The sequence below is a fragment of the Rattus norvegicus genome, chromosome X (genome assembly GCF_036323735.1).
Source record: "Rattus norvegicus strain BN/NHsdMcwi chromosome X, GRCr8, whole genome shotgun sequence".
NCBI classification, from domain to species: domain Eukaryota; kingdom Metazoa; phylum Chordata; class Mammalia; order Rodentia; family Muridae; genus Rattus; species Rattus norvegicus.
In genome coordinates, this window is record NC_086039.1 from 139,675,716 (window position 1) to 139,694,363 (window position 18,648).

An 18,648-nucleotide genomic window follows, 5' to 3' on the forward strand; every position below is an offset into this window, starting at 1 on the left:
GCATATGAGACCTGTCAGAGAGGTGGTGTGCTGGGGTTGGAGTCTTTATACAGATCGTAGAGAATAGTTCTGAGTAAACCCAAACCAAGATACACTGAGATTGCCTTCTGAAAGCCAAAGGGGTTCAGTGTCTGCACCTTCAAGCTTCCTCTTTCCTCCTGAAGTTAGTGTTTAAGGACTTGGGCTGAGGTTAAGGAAAACGGAAGAAAATAGTAAAAGGTGAGATTCCCTTCCTTTCTACAGAGTCAGCAATCTCAAGTGTACATGATGCCCACAGTAAACAGACAGACTTTAATGTGCCATACTTTGTCTTCTGCCTGCTTCTGTTTCCTTTTTTCTTCTGCAGATGCTCGTCGTCGTTCGTCCTTTTCCTTTTGTTCCTTCAGCTTGCGGTGTTTTTCTTCCAACTGTTTTTCGTACTGCAGCTTCGCCTTCTGTTCTTTCTCAAGCAGTTGTTTTTCCTTGTTGGCTGAAATGTTCCAAGCAATATTTTCATAGTGTTAAAGCCAAGAAAAGTTTTCCACATTACATACATAGAAGGAAAAAATGTTACCTTGTCTCCTTATCAGTCTTAAGACAACATAACCTGGTCTAGTAAATAACATGCACAGTGTATAAATAAATGTAGGCATTAAAGAACCACTTTTCACAAGGTGTTCACTGAACTGGCAAGAATTGGCATGCTTAAGCCAGATGACTCTTGGCCTAGCCAAACTAAAATTCCAAAGAAGGAAGACATGTTTTCTTGTGTTACATGAATAGACTTCAAAGTCTACCCCATGATGTAAGAGCTTGTTTTACTAGTCATTATTTTCTGACTGCAACCAGAGAATTCATACCTGTCCAGTCATAAAATGTTCTCCCTAACACACTACTCTCTCCTACTACCATGAAAAAAATCACTTATAATATTCCACTTGAATAAATCGGAACATTTGTCAGCTGATTTGGATCAAAGAAGAACATGCAGTTTTATAGCATGCACCCAAGTTGGAGAAAGTTTTCATTTATACCAAGTCCCATTTTTACTGACATCCCATTCTGCTTACTTTCACAATGTCAAAGAGAGTCCCAGACTTCAATTTTCAATGACCGAAGCTAACTTAAACCCCTCCTTCAACAATGAAATAAATCGGTCCCAGATTCTTCAGGGGCCTCTGTGGTGTTGGTTAGTAAATGGACTTAATTAAATGTAATATTTTATGTAATAAAATTATAATTTGTCATGTAAGTAGATGAAGCGAAGTGACTAAAGCCTAGTGAGGAAAACATGAGCTGTGCATAGATAGCACTGTCCACTATGCATACCCTCTTGCTGACGTTTCTGTTCTTCTCTGCGTTCCTTGGCTAGCTGCTGTTTGACATCATTTTTAAGGACAGAACCATCTAAAACTACAAAAGAGGAATTACCCATTAGTATGTTATCAAATGTCAAAGCTACAGCACTGATATATCAGAATATCACTGAGAGTATACCAGGTGTACATGACGATTTCTTAAGTGAAACTGCAGAAGACTCAAGACCACGTTTACGTCTCCTTTCTTCAGCTAGTTCTTGAGCTACGGCAACTAAAACACAAGGATAAGGAAAAAGCCTGAGACATTAGCAGCCTATAGAAGAACAGAAATCCATAACCATTTGTCATTGATGGGGAAAGATTGGATCTTTTCTATGAAGTAAAACATTACTGCTTGATCTTCGTCAATCACGAAAAGATGGGCTAAGAACTTATTTATGTTCAACAACAATTCAACAAAGACTTAAAAGTTTATGGGGCTGGAGAGATGGCTCAGAGGTTAAGAGCACTGTCTGCTCATCCAGAGGTCATGAGCCAGCAACCACATAGTGGCTCACAACCATCTATAATGAGATCTGGTGCCCTCTTCTGGCCTGCACGTGTACATGCAGGTGGAACACTGTATACATAATAAATACATCTTTAAAAAGTTTATGGCGTTTGTTGACATAAGGAATATTACCCAGCTATCAAAAACAATGACTTTATGAAATTCATAGGCAAATGGTTGGAACTGGAAAATATCATCCTGAGTGAGGTAACCCAATCACAGAAAAACACACATGGTATGCACTCATTGATAAGTGGCTATTAGCCCAAATGCTTGAATTACCCTAGATGCCTAGAACAAATGAAACTCAAGACGGATGATCAAAATGTGAATGCTTCACTCCTTCTTTAAAAGGGGAACAAGAATACCCTTGGCAGGGAATAGAGAGGCAAAGATTAAAACAGAGACTGAAGGAACACCCATTCAGAGCCTGCCCCACATGTGGCCCATACATATACAGCCACCCAATTAGACAAGATGGATGAAGCAAAGAAGTGCAGACCGACAGGAGCCGGATGTAGATCGCTCCTGAGAGACACAGCCAGAATACAGCAAATACAGAGGCGAATGCCAGCAGCAAACCACTGAAATGAGAACGGGACCCCCGTTGAAGGAATCAGAGAAAGAACTGGAAGAGCTTGAAGGGGCTCGAGACCCCATATGTACAACAATGTCAAGCAACCAGAGCTTCCAGGGACTAAGCCACTACCTAAAGACTATACATGGACTGACCCTGGACTCTGACCCCATAGGTAGCAATGAATATCCTAGTAAGAGCACCAGTGGAAGGGGAAGCCCTGGGTCCTGCTAAGACTGAACCCCCAGTGAACTAGACTATGCGGGGAGGGTGGCAATGGGGGGAGGATGGGGAACACCCATAAAGAAGGGGAGGGGGGGTTAGGGGGAATAACAATCAAAATGTAAATAAGAAATACTCAAGTTAATAAAAAAATTAATGGTTGGGGATTTAGCTCAGTGGTAGAGCGCTTGCCTAGCAAGCGCAAGGCCCTGGGTTCGGTCCCCAGCTCCGAAAAAAAAATTAATAAAAAAAGAAGTAGAAACAAAAAAAATTGTCCATTTCATTCAAATTTTCCAGTTTTGTTGAATGTAGGATTTTGTAGCAGGATTTGATGACTTTTTGAATTTCCTCAGATTCTGTTGTTATATCGCCCTTAAAAAAGAAAAAAAAAAGATAATTCCAGTTGTGACTAGCAATGGCAGCACAAAAACACGTAAAGAAGTTAACTTAGTGATGTATGGCTTTTTAAAGTACATCAGATGCAGGCGGTGGTGGTGCACACCTTTAATCCCAGCACTTGGGAGGCAGAGGCTGGCAGATATCTGAGTTCAAGGCCACCCTGGGTCTACAGAGCAAGTTCCAGGATGGCCAGGGCTGTTACACAGAGAAACCTTGTCTTGCACACCAAAACATAAATGGAGAGAAACTTGAAACAACCCCACTAAAATCAGGGACTAGACAAGGCTGCCCACTCTCTCCCTACTTATTCAATATAGTTCTTGAAGTTCTAGCCAGAGCAATCAGACAACAAAAGGAGATCAAGGGGATACAGATTGGAAAAGAAGAGGTCAAAATATCACTATTTGCAGATGATATGACAGTACATTTAAGTGAGCCCTAAAGTTCCACCAGAGAACTACTAAAGCTGATAAACAACTTCAGCAAAGTGGCTGGGTATAAAATTAACTCAAATAAATCAGTAGCCTTCCTCTACTCAAAGTATAAACAGGCTGAGAGGAAATTAGGGAAATGACACCCTTCAAAAAATACCTCGGTGTGACTTTAACCAAGCAAGTGAAAGTTCTGTATGACAAGAACTTCAAGACTCTGAGGAAAGAAATTGAAGAAGTCCTCAGAAAATGGAAAGACCTCCCATGCTCATGGATTGGCAGGATTAATGTAGTAAAAATGGCCATTTTACCAAAAGTGATCTGCAGATTCAATGCAATCCCCATCAAAATTCCAATCCAATTCTTCATAGAGTTAGAAAGAGCAATTTTCAAATTCATTTGGAATAACAAAAATCCCAGGATAGCAAAAACTATCCTCAACAATAAAAAGATTTCAGGGGGAATAACTATCCCTGAACTCAAGCAGTATTACAGAGCGATAGTGATAAAAACTGCATGGTATTGGTACAGAGACAGACAGATAGACCAATGGAACAGAATTGAAGACCCAGAAATGAACCCACACACCTATGGGCACTTGATTTTTGACAAAGGAGCCAAGACCATCCAATGGAAAAAAGATAGCATTTTCAGCAAATGGTGCTGGTTCAACTGGAGGTCAACATGTAGAAGAATGCAGATCGATCCATGCTTATCACCCTGTACAAAGCTTAAGTCCAAGTGGATCAAGGACCTCCACATCAAACCAGATTCACTCTAATAGAAGAAAAAGTGGGGAAGATCCTCAAACACATGGACATAGGGGAAAATTCCCATGGCTTGTGCTCTAAGAACAAGAATCGACAAATGGGACTTCATAAAATTTCAAAGCTTCTGTAAAGCAAAGGACACTGTCATTAGGACAACCAACAGATTGAGAAAAGAATGTTACCAATCCTACATCTGATAAAGGACTAATACCTAGCATATACAAAGAACTCAAGAAGTTAGACCGCAGGGAGACAAATAACCCTATTAAAAATGGGGTTCAGATCTAAACAAAGAATTCACAGCTGAGGAATGCCAAATGGCTGAGAAGCACCTAAAGAAATGTTCAACATCTTTAGTCATAAGGGAAATGCAAATCAAAACAACCCTGAGATTCTACCTCATGCCAGTGAGAATGGCTAAGATCAAAAACTCAGGTGACAGCAAATGCTGGCGAGGATGTGGAGAAAGAGGAACACTCCTTCATTGTTGGTGGTCTTGCAGACTGGTACAACCACTCTGGAAATCAGTCTGGAGGTTCCTCAGAAAACTGGACATTGAGCTACCTGAGGACCCAGTTATACCTCTCTTGGGCCTATACCCAAAAGATGCCCCAACGTATAACAAAGACACGTGCTCCACTATGTTCATCGCAGCCTTATTTATAATAGCCAGAAGCTAGAGTGAACCCAGATGCCCTTCAACAGAGGAATGGATACAGAAAATGTTGTACATTTACACAATGGAGTACTACTTAGCTATGACTTCATGAAATTCTTAGGCAAATGGATGGACTAGAAAATATCATCCTGAGTGAGGTAACCCAGTCACAAAAAAAGTCAAACATGGTATGCATTCAGTGATAAGTGGATATTCACCCAAAAAGCTCAGATTACCCAAGATACAATCCACAGACCATGTGAAGCTTAAGAAGAAGGAAGACCAAAGTGCGTATGCTTCAGTCCTTCATAAAGGTGGAGGGGTAGGGGGACGACAAAAATATTCATAGGAAGAGATATGGAGACAAAGTTTGGAGCAGAGACAGAAGGAAAGGCCATTCAGAGCCTGCCCCACCTGGGGATCCAGCCCATATACATACAGCCACCAAACCCAGACAATATTGCTGGCGTCAAGAAGTATATCCTGACAGGAGCCTGATATAGCTGTCTTCTGAGTGTGACAAATAAAAAATCTGAATGCCAGCAGCCAACCATTGAACTGAGAACAGGGTCCCCGTTGGAGGAGTTAGAGAAAGGATTGAAAGAGCTGAAGGGGCTTGCAACACCATAAGAACAACAATACCAACCAACCAGAGCTCCCAGGGACTAAACCACCATCCAAAGAGTACGTATGGACAGACCCATGGCTCCAGCTGCATATGTAGCAGAGAAGCCCTTGGTCCTGCCAAGGCTGGACCCCCCAGTGTAAGGGAATTTTGGGAGGACGGGAAGGGAGGGGGAACACCCTTATAGAAGGGGAGGGGACTTGGGGGATTATATCCAGGGAAACTGGGAAAGGGAATAACATTTGAAATGTAAATAAAAAATATCCAATAAAAAAAGTAAAGAAAATGAAAACATAAAATGACAGACAAGATACTATAAACCAAGTATTTTCTTCAAAGAGTTTGTATGAAATTGAGGGAAAAACGTTTTGTCAAGGTAAAAAATTAAGTATTTGGGCTGGAGAGGTGACTTGGGTATGGGCACTCACTCCTGGTGAAGTGGACTCAGGCTCAGTTTTCTGTATAGACTGGGAGTGGACTAACAGTTCCGGGGGTCCTACTGCCTTCTTTTGGCCTCCACAGGCACTGCATGTTGATGGTGTTCTTACATGCAGGCAGAAACATTCATACATACAAAATAAAAGTCGTTTAAAAATCAAGAATTTGGGGGCTGGAGAGATGGCTCAGTGGTTAAGAGCACTGACTGCTCATCCAGAGGTCCTGAGTTCAATTCCCAGCAACCACATGGTGGCTCACAACCATCTGTAATGGGATCTGATGCCCTCTTCTGGTGTGTCTGAAGCAGTGACAGTGTACTCACATACATGAAATAAATAAATAAATAAATAAATAAATAAATAAATAAATAAATCTTTAAAAAATCAAGAATTTATAGACCCAAATCTAGAAGCAAAGTATTAACAGGCAGATACTGAGAGATTGAGTTCAATATAACAAGATATTTATAAGTTACCCATATCAGGTACTTTCTAGGCTGGTTATACACTAACTGCCTAAGCCACTTTCAGGACAAGCCAGAAGAACCTTTCCTCTGGATGTGAGGCTCAGGCAAGGTTTTAAAAAGTAGCTCATTGTCTTTCTTGTATGGTGATTGGGATTGAACTCAGGGCCTCTATTATGCTAAGCAATGTGCCCTTCCCCCCTGGAACCACACCTCCATGCCCTCAGCACCCCCAAGGCTCTATTCTGATGCATTAGGAAGATGCTAGGAGAGCCAGTGTTTACTTTTTTTTAAATTAAGGCAAATAAATATAAACTGTACCAAAGACATGTCTTCTGTCAACGTGTAGGAAGGTGAGAAGCAAGCATCAGTACGATGGCATGCAAATTGAGGGAAAGAAACAATGAGACTATGTGCATTAAGATGGGTTATAGAGGACTCCGGAACCTTGAACTCCATGGACGGTTGTATCTCAAATTCCCCACAATCCTGGGCAAGGGCTTGGAGAACACTGTTCTTACCTTTGTGCCAAAGCGCAGCGAATATTTCCCTAGGTCATATCACAGAAGTATGGTTATTAACTACCAAGGCGTAACAGTTCAAGACAGATAGTTCAAATAATTAAGAAACTAAAGGGACAGCCCTAGTGCTCACAGAATGAATGGGATTTGGGATGTTGGTTTGCATGGGGGAAGGGCTACCTGGGACTCTTTTTAAGGGGTAATCTTGAACGTGCCCCTGCAATTGCTGGCGTAGAGGTCTTACCATTTCAGGAAAGAAAACAGATTTGCCTGTAAGTCTTAGGGAGCTAACAGCTCAGATAAAGTACAAGTTGGTTAAATTTGAAGAGTAGATTCTTCTGTCTCAGTCCCTGTTTTACTACTGGTATTTTTGTGGCACACATTACTTCTGAATGGCATAATCGCACACATTCTTTTGAATCTGCTCTCTAAAAAAGAATCGTTTTTAAATTTTTTTTCTCTGCTCAGGAAACAACTGACAGCAGAACAAATAGCTACTGAAAGATGAAGGCTGGTGGGAAACTGCTGAAACCTTTGTGTCCAGCAGCCATTGTTAGAGCAGAGCACTCCTCTCAGCGGACTGCACTCTTCTAAACAGTAACACAAATAGCGGGCTGCCCAAGACAGCACACCTTCAAGCTGTGGAAGCTGCTCGAGATTTCTGAGTCTGGGATTCTGGCTGCTCGACCAACTTTAAGGTTTCTCCGGCACTAAAACGCTGATAATCTGGGTCTCGGTCTTAGTAGCTTTGACTGCATTTCTAAGTCCCAGTCTTTGAGTAAGGTGTTCTAAACGGAGAAATCATGTGCGAATTTAAACAAACAAGGAGAGAGAAGCGACAAGTTACACGGTTTTTAAAGCTCAACTGGCTGAACGGTTTTAATTTAAAACAATGTGCAGAAAATATAAAATGTGATTTTAAAAATATATTTCTTTAGTATTAGCATACTAAAATGCATAAACCCATTAAGTGAATACACGCGCGCGCGCGCACACACACACACACACACACACACACACACACACACATCTAATTACAATGTAAAACTCCCTAAGGATTTTCATAGCAATCAAAATAATTTTATTCACAGGCGTTTCTGAGCAAACTAGCTTTGTCAGCAAGCAGAAAGCAAGCAGCAAGAAATATTACCTCCTCACACAATTTCCTGAATTAAATAGGTGCTGCTAAATTGTTAAGATTCACACACACCACCAACCTTTTTTTTTCTCCCCAGACAGTAAAAGTTTTGATTATAAGACCTGTTGAGGAAAAAGTATTGGTAGGTGAGGATTCTCATTCAGTTCAGTCTAGCGATGAAATCACGAGGCCAACTTTACAGAGTCAAGTCTCTTTGCAACTTTGTTAGCCCTAAGCACCAGCTCATTCCTCCCTTGATCTTGACCTTGAAAAAGCCAACACCTTGGGATGCAGGGAAAACCCAAACTTTCGGATCCTGGCAGGGCCAGCCCAAAGTGTGGATGTGCCCAGCACGGACCAGCGCCCACTCACTTCTGAGCTTTCCCTCAGTTGCTCCGGCGTCACTGGTCCCCGATGCAGCCCCGGCTGGAGCAGGGGTTTGGTGGCGCCCGCCCGCCCGCCCGCCCGCCCAGCAGTGGTCTTTGGACTGTTGACAGCGCTGGCCAATGTTTTCTCCTTCATGCTCCGGTTCTCTGATCTCTCTTGCCCCAGCCATAAGGTGTTCAGAGAGATGAGGGGGATCCTAGACCAGGCAAGACAAGGGAATTCCCCACAGAAAAGTTGCGGAGCCACGCTACTCTACTGGTTCCTGGGGCTACATCAACCCCACTGCCTGCTCCATCGCACTCACCCAATCGTTCACGTAGACCCCGCAAAGATGTGCCATTAGTGGTACCAGCAAAAGTGGGGTCCGCCATCTTCAGAGAGAAGTTGAGAACCACTGGAGGTTCTTGGGCGGCAGAGCGCAGGCGCCGCCGCTTCTGCCTTGGCCTCCGCCTGGGCAGGGACCCCGGGGGGCGGGGCGGGGCCGGGCTCGGGTAGTCCCCGCTCTTCCCACAGACCTTCAATATAGGTAGCATTAGCTTTCACGTGCCAGGTCGCTACACAGGCTGGAAAGCTATTAACTTTGTCTGAGGAAATTTTTTCTTATATTAGAGGCTCTATCGCGATGCGTTCTGGGCACCAGCCAATCTGCTGCCCACTTAGCCATTGAAAGTTCTTTTCCCTTTATCACCTCTACTTAGGAATGCTGCAACATTCCATAGCTCCCCATCCATAAGTTCAGGTAACACCCATTTGCTAAGGATCTTCCTGTACTTTGAAGCACTACATGATAAGCTCAGTTTGGGGGTGGAGGATGTGAGAGGGGAATAGATGGTGTGTCACCTCTCTTATTAGTGTGTATGTTAACACAAGGTTATGGGAAGGCAGTTATGGTTGAGGAAAGTACAGGCGTCTCTTTATAGGACAAAGCTCTGAGTCTTCATCAACCCCACCTGAGTCTTCAGGTGATATGGGAGCTCTTAACTGCAGTGACAGCGACTGACAACCCACCCCTTACTGTGTACCATGACACTTAGCACTTGCAGTAATACATAAACTTATCAGCCCCCTACTTCCTGGAAAGTATGTACCACTACTACCCCCAACTTACAGGCAAGGAAACTAAACAAAATTAAAATCATTTGTCTAGGGTCACACAGTAAGTGACAGTGTTCGAATTTGGACCCCAAGTACCAAGAGTACGCATGTATTTCATCTCATGTAAGGAAATCTCATGAAAGTGAAGAGAAACGGGATCTGTAGTGAAGGTTCAGTGTATAAGAATAAATACTGCTCCCTCAGAGGACCCAAGTCAGATGGCTCCCAATTCCACTCCAGGGTAACCCGATGCCCTTGGCCTACAGGAGCACTTGCACTCACATACTCCGCCCCATACACCCAACTTAAAAATAAAGGTGAAACCTTTTAGAATAGAAGATAAATGGTGTAACTTACAACGTGCAAACATATGAAAGGATATAAGATGATCTTCCAATGTGGTCAAGAGGCATAAACAGACCTCTTCAAAGGACAGAAAACACAAATGGTCACTAAATTTTTAAAACAACAGCTCAAACCCTTCAGCACTCGACACAAATGAAAGTTAGCACAAAACAAAGCACCTCTCTAGCTCTGGCACAAGTTTAAAGTGGACAGAAAGTATTGAGGGGAACAAAATCAGTTAGAGCATCAAAGCCCTGCTTCTCAGCGAGTACAGTACAGCATCTTGCAGTAGAACCAGGACGGTAGCCACGATTGCTCCTATGGCACAGTTATGCTTAGGACATTAGTAAAGCCCACACATGCAAAACACAGACATCACAGATAGACAATCTGGCAAAACACATAAACATCCCTGTCGTTTCTTACTTTTAAAAGGTCCAGCCCAAATCTAGAAATGAAGGAACATTCAGACAAATTTAGGGTGACATAAAATGCCAATTTTATGAAAGACTGTACAATTGAGGAGTTACTTTAGATCACAAGAGCCTCAACAGACCAAGGACAGTCTAGAAACACTGCTGAGCACCTTGATTTCAGTCCAGGTTTGCTGGCACAAGCTCAGCACTCAGGAGGGAGAGGCAGGCAGATCTCTGTGAGTCTGAGGCCAGTCTGGTCTACAGAGTGAGTTCCAGGACAGCCAGGCATACACAGAAAAACCCTGTCTCAAAATAATAATAATAATAATAATAATAATAATAATAATAATAATAATAATAATAATAACAACAACAATCTTTCACTCAAAGGCTGGAGATACAACTTTGTGGTAGGGTTCTGGCTTAACATTCATGAAGGCTCAATTCCCAGCTGGGACTAGAAAAAGGTGCTCATGGTGGAGACATTGGAAACATTTGAGTATGAACAGCACAGTAAATAGCACTGTACCAAGGACAAGTTCCTTGGTTGTGAAAATCATGTACGCACATAGAAAAATGCCCCCTTAAGAAAGAAATGCTAAGGGCTGGAGAGATGGCTCAGTGGTTAAGAGCACTGACTGCTCTCTTCCAGAGGTCCTGAGTTCAATTCCCAGCAACCACATGGTGGCTCACAACTGTTTGTAATGAGATCTGATGCCCTCTTCTGTTGTGTCTGAAGACAGTGACAGTATACTTACATACATAAAATAAATTAAATAAATAAATAAATAAATGCTAAAAAAATTAGGAGTGACAGTTCAATATCAAAAACATATTGGTAAGTATTTAGGGGAAAAAACACAATGACAAACACTCTAAAATGTATAACAAACAAACATAAAAACAACTCCTCCCCAAACCTCTAGATAGATGTACACAGTTTACTTTTCCCATTCTTTGACTTCTTCTACAGGTTTGCTTAGCTTCTTTCTTTTTAAAAGATTTGCTTATTTCATTATTTTATGTTCAGGTCATTTGCATGCATATATGTATGTGCAACACATGCATCTCTGATGACCATAGTGGTCACTGGGGTTACAGATGACTGTCATACAGATGGCTAGGTGTTGAGAATTGAACCCGGGTCCTCTGCAAGAGCAACAAGTGCTCTTAACTACTGGGCCAACTCTCAAGGCCATGTTTTCATTTTTTTTTAATCTAGAAATTTTATCTTCAGTTTAATTTTACATATCAACCCTTTGAATTTGTGAATTACATGCGAGACAGCAAAATACATATTCTTATAGTATTTATAGCCTCTTTTGTTGTTTTTGAGATAGGATTTCTTTTTGTAGCCCTGGCTGTCCTAGAACTCACTCTGTAGACCAGGCTAACGTCGAACTTGAGATCTACCTGTCTCTGCCTCCCTAGTGCTAGGATTAAAGGCCTATGTTACCACCATCAGTCTGTTATACACTTTTAAGGCCTTAAACTAGCCAGGATATTGGAAAGGAAGAAAAGCTAAGACATTTGCAAAGAACCAAAAGCTGACAATGTGTGAAGGGCTGGATGGATGAGTAAAATTATTCTAAGAGGCCAGAGGAATTAGAAATCACTTGTGCTTGGAGTGACCAAAGAGGGCTTTAGGAAAAAAAAAACAGCACTTTTGTCTTGAGATTAAGATGCAGGGTAAGCGTGTCTTCGTTCATTTCAGACTATGGTAGCTGAACAAGACATGGCTTCATCTGTTTTCCAAACTCATCTAAGGAATCTGTATTTTAACTAAAAAAACCCTCTTGTTTATTATTAATGAATTAATTAATTAAAGTATGTTTACTTTTATATGCATGAGAGTTTTACCTGAGTTTGTCTGTGCACTATGTATATGCAGTACCTACAAAGGACAGACGAGGATATTGAGTCCTTAAGGCTGGAGTTAAAGACAGTTGGTGAGTCATCCACCACACGGATGCTGAGAATTAAACCCGGGTCCTCTGGAAAAGCAACGGTGCTCTCCAGCCAGCCCCCAAATGTCTTTTAAAACGATAACACTTAAGTTTTTTTTTTTTTTTAAAAACTACAGAGTACATAAAGTTATCTAATATCATAACTTGTTTTCAGAATTTCCAATTGTTCCATTATTTAATGACTGGACAGAAATCCAACCAGGGTCCTTTTGTTTCCTTACTTGAGATGCCCCTTTATTATATCTTCAAATAATGTTTTACTCCGAAGTTCGAGTTGGCCTTAAACATGTGACCCTCCTGGTTCAGCCTATTCATTCCTAGGACTACAGTTGTGTGCCCCTGTGCCCAGCATTGAGGGGCCTTAAAATACCTGTCTAATCTATAGCTAGCCTTTTGCTCTAACATCTTTGATACACTGCAGTGAAACTTAGTTTTCATGCAGTGAGGCAAGGCATTCAATTGTACTTTTACTGACCACCTATTGTGCCTCTAACAGAGGCAGAGGAATGAAGTCCTTCCTAGAGGCAAGGAATGAAGTCCTTCCTTCCAGGGTCTGCAAATCTCAAGCTGACTCTAAGCTTGATTGATTCCAGAGGACACTTACACTGCTTCCTTGAGGCTGCAACAGTTCCCTATGGAGCCCCAACTATGTTCTACATTTCTCAGAAAAAGATTGGAGTGGAAGGCTGCCAGCTTACGGAGAGCAAAGTTTATTTGGGAGCCAAAACAGACTCAGAACTGGCAAAGAAACCTGGAAGGGCCTCTTCTCTCCTCCCTGAATTTGGAAAGTGTAGATTCCCTTGTGAGCAGAAGAGAACTGGAATCCTGCTGAGTTTTTGGTATCTCATTTGACTGTTCCTTCCCCTCCAATCTTGCATTAGCAGGAAATATATTCAGAAATCATATCCATGATACGCCTAAGAATTGTTATTTTGCCTCAATTAAAGATGAAGTTTTAAAAATTTGACTTCAGGACTGGAGAGATGGCTGAGTGGTTAAAAGCACTGGCTGCTCTTCCAGAGGACCTGGGTTCAATTCTCAGTAACTACATGGTGGCTCACAGCCATCTGTAATGGGGTCTGATACCCTCTTCTGGTGTGTCTGAAGCAGTGACAGTGTGTGTGTGTGTGTATGTGTGTGTGTGTATGTGTGTGTGTGTGTGTGTGTGTGTGTGTGTGTGTGTATACCTTAAAAAATTGACTTCATATTGAATAAACATCCAGAAGAATTTACTGACTCAGACACATTTGCCTTGAAGCAGCCACAATAGCGGTCGTGTTCCAGGACTGTTAAGCCATGTGGTGGCACTTTGTAGTCATCCTAACTATGTGTCAGCTTCATCTATCACATCCAGAGTTGGGACCAGCTTCTACTTTTGCCCTTTCCTCCCTTTCTTCTCTGACTCTTGCCCTGAATTCAATGCACAGGAAATGCTATTTCATTCTGTCCTCACCCTCCCTCCATATCTCCAAATGACACTTCAGAGCCTTCTCTTCCTAGACTACCTGACGGGCCTTGCTTTCCCATTTCAGGGGCCTCTGCTTCTGTGCCATTGCAATTTACAGAGTGAAGCTCTTACCTGAAATGAAGGGCTGATTTTCATCACCTGAGCTCATCAGGGTGGGAAAAGTGAAATAAGGAGAAGGGGAAAAAGAAGTCATCAGTACCATCAAGGACAAACTGGACGGAGCTCAGAGAGGAAGGGCGTGGCCTCGGCAAAGAGCGGCTGGAGCTTCAGGTAAAGCTTTCGTACTTTCCAGGAGATAGCAAATGTTGTCATTGGATGAACACTCAAGGGTAAGCAGAGTGCTACAGGTCTCGCATGGATTATTTCTCATAGTCTTTACCACAACTTGGTGAGCTAGCTTCCATTACCCTCCAGGCCTCACACACAGACACAGAAGGGCAGCTAACCTGCCCAAATTAGCACTACAGCCACAGGGTCGGGATTGAGATCTCTGTTTCTAGGGCTAGTGCTCCTCTCAGCATACCTCCTGATTGCTCAGTTGATAAGCCCCAAGGTACACTTGCTTCACTTTTTGTCTTGACCTAGTCCTAACATTCATTGACTAGGAAGTCCTTAAAAACAAGGGTTTAACATAGCCTGCAATAGAGATGGATTTGACTCTTAAAGAACTCCCTTCTAGAAAGGGTTGGCTCTAACACTGGGCCTCATTTCAAAATATGTGTGTGAAGGAAAATTAGCACATTTATCACACTGTTTATCCTTCAAGGAATATTTGCAAAATAAATGAAAGAAAGTACTAAAAACCTCCTCGGATACCAAACGAGAAAGGCATGAAAATATTTGCAATGGCCTCTTGGGGTGTTGAAAAGGTCTAGACTTAAAATTATTAAGGGGCAAGAAGATGTCTTTTTCCCCTTGACTTCAAATAAAGTAGAATAAACACCGTTATTCTAAAAACAGTCCTGAAATGTAAAGGAAGGTTCATAGGATGCCAAGAAGCATAAAACGGCAAGGCGTGCCCTTTAAAGGAACGTCAGGATTTAAAACTCTGCAAGATACAGATGGAAGGGAATGAAGAATCAGGAGGCTTTGTTACGATACAGATTGCGGGGCTGGAGACATGGCTCAGCGGTTAAGAGCACTGACTGCTCTTCCAGAGGTCCTGAGTTCAATTCCCAGCAACCACATGGTGGCTCACAACCATCTGTAATGAGATCTGATGCCCTCTTCTGGTGTGTCTGAAGACAGGACAGTGTACTCATATATAATAAGTAAATCTTTAAAAGAAGATTGCTTGGTCCTATGCTTATAGTTGCTGGTGTTGTAAATGTTATTTATATAACATATATTCCTAAAGAAGGGTACTGAATAATGTTTAGGGTCCATTGCGTCATAGCACTAGATACCTTAATATTTTCGATCACTGTGGAAGAGGAAGAGTCTGACGTAACACACACAGCATGCCCACTTCCCTATTTTGCCCACCACATGTGCTGGTCCATGCTATCTACATTTTCAAGTGAGCTATCTAAATGAACATTAGGGAATGGAAGAATATTCACATCTTACACAGGGATTCACTGGAAAGCACAGTATTTTTGTGGGGGCAGCTTGAGACCTACATGTACATGTGAGCACCTAAGACCAGAAGCAGGTTTCATTAATGGGTTCCCTTGGTCTTTGTGTGTAGCTGGGGTAAAGGACAACAACAACAACAACAACAACAACAACAACAACAACAACAACAATGGAGTAATCCTTCTAAGGTTCAAGTTGGCCTCACAGTCAAGACTGCAAAGGCAGAAGAAGGAGGAAAAGAGGGAAAAGTTAAGGTTGTGTATGAGTTAGTAGACAAACAAGCTCAATGTCTTTGTTCTCAGGGAATGCTCTGCTTTGAGTTCCAGCTGTTACTGCTACTGGGAAAGACTGATCCCAGAATGCCACAGGTAGGAAAGAGTATTAGCATTACTAATTTAGTCCTTACATTTTCTTTTGGACTCAGGGACAGGACTTAACTCCAGCTCCTATAGATGAAACCTGGCTCTCGCGACACTCTTTCTAATGCTGCCTTCTATTCACATGTGAAGGGCTATCCAAATTATCTTTTGAAAGAAATGTAAAATGAGCATTACAGTTTGCTTGCTCTGGTACTGGGCAGGACCGGTTAGGCAACGCAGCTGGAGTTTGACTAATATTCACCGAAGGAAACTGAGAAGAGTTCAGAGGGAAATGCAAGGAGGTGCTGTAAAGTTTGGAAGACGCACTTCTGGCTGTCCATCGAGCCTTTTTGTAAAGGTTCCTTGGGCTTGGCCCTTGCTGTTCCAGATTCGTTTCTCACTCCGTCCTCCCAGGCATTATTCATCTTGGTTTGAAGGCTTTTGCATCCTGATCCTATCCCTCCCCCCACCTCTCAGTCAGGGTTCAAAATCAGGATAATTTGACTCCTAAAACTCAGGACTTTCTTTTTTCAGTAGGTTGAGGAAGAGGAAGAGGGGCACTGAAAACAGTGTCTGGCAGGCTAAACCAAAGGCTAAATGAACTACTAAATCTGTAATCCACGATGGGAAGGGGGAGACAGCCAGGCCCCAGCATACCTGAGAGACTTTGGGGAAGAAATAGCACTTCTGCGTTTAACAGACTTGGAATGGCAAGCTCTTGTATGAGTTTTTCATAGTGGCCAGTACCATGTTTTCTGTATGGTTCACATTCAGTAAAGTTTTGTGGATGATGATGATGAAATTTGCTATTCTGCCTGGGGATAATTAAGTCCATGTAAATCAGTCTTTTGGCACTAACAGTCAATTCCTCTTTGCTTGGTGTGGGGGTGAGGATGGGCAGACCCGGTTTTGGCTTTTCTAGATTTGTGTGTCCTGGTTTCCTGCTGATATGTGTCTCTTCAAGAAGAAAGGTATGAGAAGTAAAGCAGTGACTTCAATTGGACTCTGTGGACATATTTCGGTAGCTTACTTCATGTTCTCGTGATTTGAAATGACCCAGTTTGTATATTTAATAGGAACATGGACCCCGGTATGCACAACATATGTTTTTTCCATCTCCATATGTTTCATTTGGGTCTTAGTCCGTAGGCTGCTGGGAAATAGTTGGGTAAGGCAGCACTTAAGGCACCTCTCTTTGCTCTCTTGCTCTTTTCTTAGCCTCCATTATTCCCACATCTTCCACAGTGAGCTGGAATTTAGCCATGGACCTGTGGAATTGCTATAGGGCTTACTGCGGGGGTTAAGAAAATCTGAAATGTGAAATGGCTTTGTTCAACTGGGAGTCAGGGATGTGTTCAGTCTGTTTATAGAAGGAGGAAATGACATTTGGAGGAAATTGGTTCAGGGAGAAATGCTGTCATTATATAAGCATTCAAATGTGAGTAACGGACTAGCAGGGCAATAACTGATTGGCTGACTGGTACAGGCAGCAACCCCCCCCCCCCCCGCCATGGCAGGGTGCTGAAAAGCCTGTGGGCTTAGAACCTAACAGCCTGGGTCCAGGACCCAGTGGAGCCATCCAAGGACAATGTGGCCTTCAGCCTCAGTTTCCTCATCTGCAAAATGACGAGTATTGACCGCTGCTTATAACTGTTTCACTGAGATTCTAACGAGTTGATGTAAAATATCAGGATTCATGAAAGTGGCTGGTTGTAATAACAGTTTCTACTAGAAGGCAGTATGTGAATTGCACACTTCATTTACACCACTTCACCTGTCCTTGACAGTAATAGTATGAGAAGTATCCCCTATCACTATTATTTGAGCCAGGGTCTCATTACGTTTCCATGACTAGCCTGGAACTCTATGTAGATGAGTTTGGTCTTGAATTTACAGAGTTATAGAGCTCAGATTGAAATAGGTAATTCTGCCGCTTAACCCTACCCCGGTAGGAGTTTTTAGAAAGAAAAGAAAAAGTCCCCTGTGGCCCTTCACCGGCAGTGCCTTAAGTCTTCCTGTGGGGCTTGAGTCCGGCAGATGTTCCACCTGGAGATCAGCTAGGCAGACAGAGAAGGCCTAGAGAGCAAGCATTTATAATGCAAATGGTGGCTGAGAGCTTTTGCAGTTGGAGACAGGAATCAAGTTTTCAGGCAAAGAATAATAAGTGTGGGTAACTCTCTAACAAACAGGCTTGCTTTGGGAGGGGTTGTAAATAAGTCATTCCCATGCTGGAATCTTTCTTTTAAGAAAACAAACCTGGGGGGCTGGGGATTTAGCTCAGTGGTAGAGCGCTTACCTAGGAAGTGCAAGGCCCTGGGTTCGGTCCCCAGCTCCGAAAAAAAGAACCAAAAAAAAAAAAAAACAAAAAACAAAAACAAAAACAAAACAAAACAAACAAACCTGGAACTTCCCTGAGAGCCAGCACTTCCCTCAGCGACTGGGGAAGATAAAGCCTCCTTCAGTAAGAGGACAAGGTAGAGTCTGTTGACAAGGGGTGACTGCAAATCACTGTGGGGAGTCTCAGGCCCAGTCAGACCTGCCCCAGGCTGGTCTTGTGGAGAAGCCAGAAGTCAGAGAGAGCAAACATATTCTAAACAGATGGCTCTCTGCTAGCATGACTGTCACCGTGGCATTTGAACCTTCCCTTCACTTGTTACACACTGAGACAGGCTTACTGGAAAGTCAATCTCACAGAAAGAGGAGAAAGCATCTCTCAAGAGAGTGTATGCAGTGCAGAATGTGAGCCATAGGTCCTCGGCCTTGGTGGTTTCTGGCAGAGGAAGACATACAGGCTTTGTTGAAGGACAGAGACAGTGGTAGGGCAAGCATGTAGCAGCACATGCTCCTTCAGGAAAGCTCTTCTGTGGTACCTAGAAGACTAGGTTACTTGAAAGCTAATGGAAAACAATGGGGTATCAAGCTTTCCTTCAGCCTTGGAGATAC

The 18,648-nt window shown here is 42.6% G+C and overlaps 1 protein-coding gene across 9 annotated transcripts in view; it reads right to left on the reverse strand.

Moving 5' to 3' along the window:
* Map7d3 (MAP7 domain containing 3) overlaps positions 1-18,648 on the reverse strand; it is a 66,653-nt gene that overhangs the window by 19,129 nt on the left and 28,876 nt on the right. For 2 of the 9 annotated variants that reach the window (XR_005497999.2, XM_039099854.2), the window contains exons 1-4: positions 8,782-9,164; positions 1,477-1,569; positions 1,309-1,392; positions 306-469 (exon numbers count right to left, since the gene is read on the reverse strand). Coding sequence is in view for 8 of the 9 variants with exons in the window: in XM_039099854.2 (XP_038955782.1) it covers positions 306-469; positions 1,309-1,392; positions 1,477-1,569; positions 8,782-9,010 (570 nt within the window). In the remaining variant the exon portion in view is untranslated. Of the gene's footprint in view, positions 1-305; positions 470-1,308; positions 1,393-1,476; positions 1,570-8,781; positions 9,165-18,648 lie in introns of those variants that run through there. The other 7 variants (XM_063280108.1, XM_063280106.1, XM_039099852.2 and 4 more) reach the window with 6 other exon arrangements.